Source organism: Dipodomys ordii, unplaced genomic scaffold (genome assembly GCF_000151885.1).
Source record: "Dipodomys ordii isolate 6190 unplaced genomic scaffold, Dord_2.0 Scaffold5674, whole genome shotgun sequence".
In the NCBI taxonomy this organism is placed as follows: domain Eukaryota; kingdom Metazoa; phylum Chordata; class Mammalia; order Rodentia; family Heteromyidae; genus Dipodomys; species Dipodomys ordii.
In genome coordinates, this window is record NW_012272888.1 from 1 (window position 1) to 2473 (window position 2473).

Below are 2473 nucleotides of genomic sequence, written 5' to 3' on the forward strand. Positions count from 1 at the left end.
GGGCGGGGCGGGGCGGGGCCGGCGCTCTGACAGCACTGCTGTGCGCCGGAAGAGGCGCGGGCCACAGCACAGGGGCTCGGCGGCTGGACCGCGGGGCCGTCCTCACGATGCCGGTCACCGGGAAGATCTTCCGCCGCCGGCGGGCCGACTCGGAGTCGGAAGAAGATGAGCAGGATTCAGAGGAGGTTCGGTGCGTTTGGGGAGGGGCTGTCGTGGGCCGTGCCTGGCCGGGGATGCCTTAGCCGTGAGCTGGGGTTGTCGCTTTGAGGCTCCCGGGATGATGCCTCCGCCCCCCCCCCCGGCCTCACTGGGGCCCGGTGTCCCGGGACGCGCACGGATCTGACTGCCGGAAATGCCAGGCGCTGCGGACGCGGTGCTGGCAGCTGTGCACCTGCGAAACTGTAGGTTGATTCTGGGCTCTGCGGAGGAGCTCTCAACCTGCGTGCATTGCCCTCGCCCCCCTTTTCAGGTTGAAGCTGGAGGAGACCCGAGAAGTGCAGAACTTGAGGAAGAGGCCCAATGGGGTGAGGTGGGTACCGCAGCCGGAGAATAAGGATGGGGGCGAGGACAGAACTACTCCCCAACTTGGGCCTCGGCCATGAATCTCTCTTTAGACACATCCCTTCCTCTTGATACACTATCGCCCAAAGAGGGTTCTTGGCAAACTTTTAACCACGACATACTTTGAGCCTGGTGATCTTGGAGGGTGCTCTGGACATTCAGAAACATCACCCGAGTTTTTATTGTATGGGATTCATTGTAAAATACAGGTCGACTGGAATGAGTTGGAAAATTCAGAAGAGTACAATCGAAAAGAAAAATAGCACCCATGTTTCTTTTTCATCCAGAGGCAATAAATGCTAACATTTAATGTTCGTTCCAGCATCTCTTCTCTTTTTCAGAGATTATGAGCATTGTTTTTGGTTGGGTTTTTGTTGGTTGTAGGGCTTGAACTCGGCCTGGGCACTTTCTCTGCACTCTTCAGCTCAAAATCTAGTGCTCTACTACTTGAGCCACAGAACCACTTCAGGTTTTCTAGTGGTTAATTGGAGATGAGTCTCACACACTTTCCTGCCCGGGCTAGTTTTAAACCAGGATTCTCAGATCTCAGCTTCCTGAGTAGCTAGGATTACAGGCATAAGCCACTGGCTCCCGGCTGAGAATTTTTTTTTTTTTGGTAAGTTGTGGGGCTTGAACTCTGGGCTTGGGCGCTGTCTCTGTGCTCTTCAGCTCAAGGCCAGTGGTCTACCACTTGAGCCACAGCAGCACTTCAGTTTTTTTTTTTCTAGTGGTTTATTGGAGATAAGAGTCTCATGGACTTTCCTGTCCAAGCTGGCTTTGAACCTCAATCCTCAGATCTCAGCCTCCTGAGTAGCTAGGATTATAGGTGTGAGCCATGAGTGCCTGGCTCCAGCTGAGCAATTTTATAAGCACTTTTATTCTCTGCTTTTTTTTTTTCAAGTCATTATGAGTCTCTCAGATTTGTCTTCCCAAAATGGCTTGGAACCTTCATCCTCAGACTTTAGCCTCCTGAGTAGTTAGGATTATAGGCATAGTCACCAGCACCCAGCTTATTTTATTCTTGTGGCTTTTGCAGCTGGCTTTTCTGCCTATCTCAAATCTAGCCCTTGAATTAAAATTGCAACCTTCAAACTTCCTGTGTTCTTTTTCAACTTTAAATTTTGTCATTTCTTTTTGTTTTGTTTTTCTCAGTGCTGCTGCCCTGCTGGTGGGAGAGAAGGTACAAGAAGAGACTACTCTGGTGGTGAGTATGGGACCCTCCTGGTACCTACTATTGTGTGGGCAATTGTGCTTTCTTTAGAAATAATAGTAATTCTACTGCCTAAGCTGTGTGTCTGCTTTCTGCAGGACGATCCCTTCCAGATGAAGACCGGTGGCATGGTGGACATGAAGAAACTGAAGGAAAGGGGCAAAGATAAGTAAGTACCTGGTAGGCATAGATACAGGCTCCCCAGAACCCTCAGAGCTGGGCAGGCAAGTCTACCTCTGATGCAGTGTCCACAAGTCGTGGTTGTGCTTTGCAGTGTGTTGTTAAAACAACAGGTAGGGACTGGGAAGGTGGCTCAGTGGTAGAGTGCTTGTCTAGCATGCATGAAGCCTGGGTTCATTTCCTTGGTACCACATACACAGAAAAAGCCAGAAGTGGAGCTGTGGCTCAAGTGGCATAGTGCTAGCCTTGAGCACAGGGACAGTGCCCAGGCCCTGAGTCTAAGTCCCAGGACTGGCCAAAAAACAAAAACAAAAAACAAGTATTATAACTAGATAGAAAACATGTTGACTTTATTAAAGAAAATTGGTACAGGAGTAATAGGGATATGTGTACGTTCCTATTTTCTTTTTTCTTTTTTTTTTTTTTGGGTCTGGTCATGGGGCCTGAACTCTGGGCCTGGGCGCTGTCCCTCAGCTCTTCAGCTCAAGGCTAGCGCTCTACCACTTGAGCCACAGCACCATT

The 2473-nt window shown here is 50.0% G+C and overlaps 1 protein-coding gene across 1 annotated transcript; it reads left to right on the forward strand.

The window, feature by feature from the left end:
- Nucleotides 1–54: 54 nt before the first annotated feature.
- On the forward strand, nucleotides 55–1940 carry LOC106002250 (uncharacterized protein C9orf78-like; the record flags this gene model as incomplete). The annotated part of the gene is made up of 4 exons (XM_013037156.1): nucleotides 55–190; nucleotides 470–529; nucleotides 1714–1765; nucleotides 1870–1940. Coding segments are annotated over exons 1-4 (266 nt in total), but the record flags the coding sequence as incomplete, so codon positions are not given.
- Nucleotides 1941–2473: the final 533 nt, after the last annotated feature.